The following is a 2,891-nucleotide window of genomic DNA, read 5'->3' as shown; positions in this document are numbered from 1 at the left end:
GAGTTATATTTGAGTGTCTGCATATAAAGCACATACTAATGTATTGTTTCGAAATACATGGTGGTACACAGGAAACATTACTAAAGAATGTAGAATTAGAACACTATCTGTATTTGTTTTTTAAATAGTTTTACATATATTTTACCATTTAAAAAAATAATAATCAAGAAATCAAGCTTGCTGCCAGTTAAACCAGTTTGCCTGGGTCAGACTTGTTACTGCATGATGTAACCAAACATACCACACCCTGCATCATGTGATTGGCTCTTGGTCGCTCTGTAAGAATATTTCTTTAGTGCCTCCCTTCACAGATGTGTCTGTATCAGGATGGGTCTAAACAACATGGTGTAAATGCAGTTGCTGGTGAGCCTCATTTCCTGTAGGAGGTGAACAAGAGCAGAGATCTGTTTCCCTTCAGAGCACAGAGGTTGTTTCTGTTCAGAGGAAGTGAAACTGTCTGACAGTCACTGAGAGACGGTGAAACGGCACAGCACATGAATCAAATGGATCAAACAAAATTCTGCTGTTCAGTCTGTTTGGATCTACTGAAGGATCCGGTGACTATTCCCTGTGGACACAGCTACTGCATGAACTGTATTAAAAGCTTCTGGGATGAAGAGGAAAAGAAGAAAATCTACAGCTGCCCTCAGTGCAGACAGACTTTCACAGCGAGGCCTGTCCTGGAGAAAAACACCATGTTAGCAGATTTAGTGGAGGAGCTGAAGAAGACTGGACTCCAAGCTGCTCCTGCTGATCACTGCTATGCTGGACCTGAAGATGTGGCCTGTGATGTCTGCACTGGAAGAAAAATGAAAGCCTTCAAGTCCTGTTTTGTGTGTTTGACATCTTACTGTGAGAAACACCTTCAGCCTCATTATGTAGCAGCTCAGTTAAAGAAACACAAGCTGGTGGAGCCCTCCAAGAAGCTCCAGGAGAACATCTGCTCTCGTCATGATGAGGTGATGAAGATGTTCTGCCGTACTGATCAGCAGAGTATCTGTTATCTCTGCTCTGTGGATGAACATAAAGGCCACGACACAGTCTCAGCTGCAGCAGAAAGGACTGAGAGGCAGAGAGAGCTGGAGGTGAGTCGACAAAACATCCAGCAGAGAATCCAGGACAGAGAGAAAGATGTGAAGCTGCTTCAACAGGAGGTGGAGGCCATCAATCAGTCTGCTGATCAAACAGTGGAGCACAGTGAGAAGATCTTCACTGAGCTGATCCATCTCATCCAGAAAAGAAGCTCTGATGTGAAGCAGCAGATCAGATCCCAGCAGGAAACTGAAGTGAGTCGAGTCAAAGAGCTTCAGGAGAAGCTGGAGCAGGAGATCACTGAGCTGAAGAGGAAAGATGCTGAGCTGAAGCAGCTCTCACACACAGAGGATCACATCCAGTTTCTACACAACTACCCCTCACTGTCAGCACTCAGTGAGTCTACAGACTCATCCAGCATCAATATCCGTCCTCTGAGCTACTTTGAGGATGTGACAGCAGCTGTGTCAGAGGTCAGAGATAAACTACAGGACATTCTGAGAGAGGAATGGACAAACATCTCACTGACAGTCACTGAAGTGGATGTTTTACTGTCAGATCCACAAGCAGAGCCAAAGACCAGAGCTGGATTCTTAAAATATTCATGTGAAATCACACTGGATCCAAACACAGCATACACATGGCTGTTATTATCAGAGGGGAACAGAAAAGCAAGACGGATGAATCAACAACAGTCTTATTCTGATCATCCAGACAGATTCACTGGACTGTGGCAGGTCCTGAGTAGAGAGAGTCTGACTGGACGTTGTTACTGGGAGGTGGAGTGGAGAGGGAGAAGAGTTTATGTAGCAGTCGCATACAAGAATATCAGCAGAAAAGGATATGGGAGTGAATGTGGATTTGGACATAATGACAAATCTTGGTCATTAGATTGTGACAACAACAGTTTTACATTTCGGTACAACAACATCAAAACTCCTGTCTCAGGTCCTCGTTCCTCCAGAGTAGGAGTGTACCTGGATCACAGAGCAGGTATTTTGTCCTTCTACAGCGTCTCTGAAACCATGACTCTCCTCCACAGAGTCCAGACCACATTCACTCAGCCGCTCTATGCTGGACTTTGGCTTCACTATGCTGGAGACACAGCTGAGTTGATTAAGCTCAAATAGACTGAAGTCTTTCATATTGTGGGTTTAAATCTGTATTTTAGTTTCATTTTATTTTCTCTCCATCATTTCTGCACAGAGATCAGCTGTCAGTCAAACATTATGGGTGGTACCTCCACATCTTCTAGTTGTTCTCTTGATGTTTCTGAGTTTTTAAAGGAGATCTTTCCTGTGACTGTTTATGGAGGCTATCACTGCTCATCATCATTTTGATTTACTAAAATATTTCTCCACATGAAAATGTAAACTTCTCTATCCTCTAAATGTTTCTGGAATATTTGTATTGAAAAATGTCGACATTTCTCTTTATGAGTATGGCAGACCATGTGTGTGTGTTTGTGTTTGTTTTTGTCAAAATCATCAAACAAATGAGGAAAAACTGTGATTTTAATGAATGAATTCATATATTGTGTTGATGTTTTATTGTGTGAATAAACTGGAAGGTTTGACTATAAATCAAACTTTGAACAAAGTCTTTTCTTCTGTCTTCATTCCAGGATCTCACTCAAATCTGATGCAGAAAATATGAAACTAATCTGAGAGAATAACTGAAGCAGTTTTCCTCCTGAAGCATCACAAAGTTCAGAGTTCATGTTTAGAGCAGAAGATTCAGCAGTCGCTCTGTGACCTTTCAACTTTCTTCACTAAAACAGCTTCATTACAGAGAAACAAGTCACATTTTCTTCATGTTCTTAAGTCCTTTCAAATGTTTGTAATGGTCCTTGAATGCAG

General features: G+C 41.9%; 1 protein-coding gene across 2 annotated transcripts; it reads left to right on the top strand.

Annotated features, from left to right (window-relative positions):
* The first annotated feature begins 470 nt into the window (after positions 1-470).
* On the top strand, positions 471-2,612 carry LOC146687135 (tripartite motif-containing protein 16-like). Of its 2 annotated transcripts, XM_085439008.1 has the most exons (2): positions 475-1,286; positions 1,997-2,123. In XM_085439008.1, exons 1-2 carry the CDS (start codon positions 495-497, stop codon positions 2,051-2,053), a joined length of 849 nt encoding a protein of 282 aa, XP_085295134.1. In that variant the 5' UTR covers positions 475-494; the 3' UTR covers positions 2,054-2,123. The 2 variants fall into 2 exon arrangements, with proteins under 2 accessions (XP_085295133.1, XP_085295134.1); XM_085439007.1 differs by having other exon boundaries at positions 471-2,612.
* Positions 2,613-2,891: the final 279 nt, after the last annotated feature.

Source organism: Copadichromis virginalis, linkage group LG18 (assembly GCF_057382275.1).
Source record: "Copadichromis virginalis isolate Kocher_CV1m ecotype Utaka linkage group LG18, C_Virginalis_male_GT1.1, whole genome shotgun sequence".
In the NCBI taxonomy this organism is placed as follows: Eukaryota; Metazoa; Chordata; class Actinopteri; order Cichliformes; family Cichlidae; genus Copadichromis; species Copadichromis virginalis.
Note: the sequence above shows the minus strand (reverse complement) of the source record. Positions and strands in the feature narration are given on the sequence as shown.

Bases quoted from the DNA above. Each gene is read 5' to 3' on its own strand.
- LOC146687135 (XM_085439007.1), top strand. From the start codon at position 495: ATGAATCAAATGGATCAAACAAAATTCTGCTGTTCAGTCTGTTTGGAT.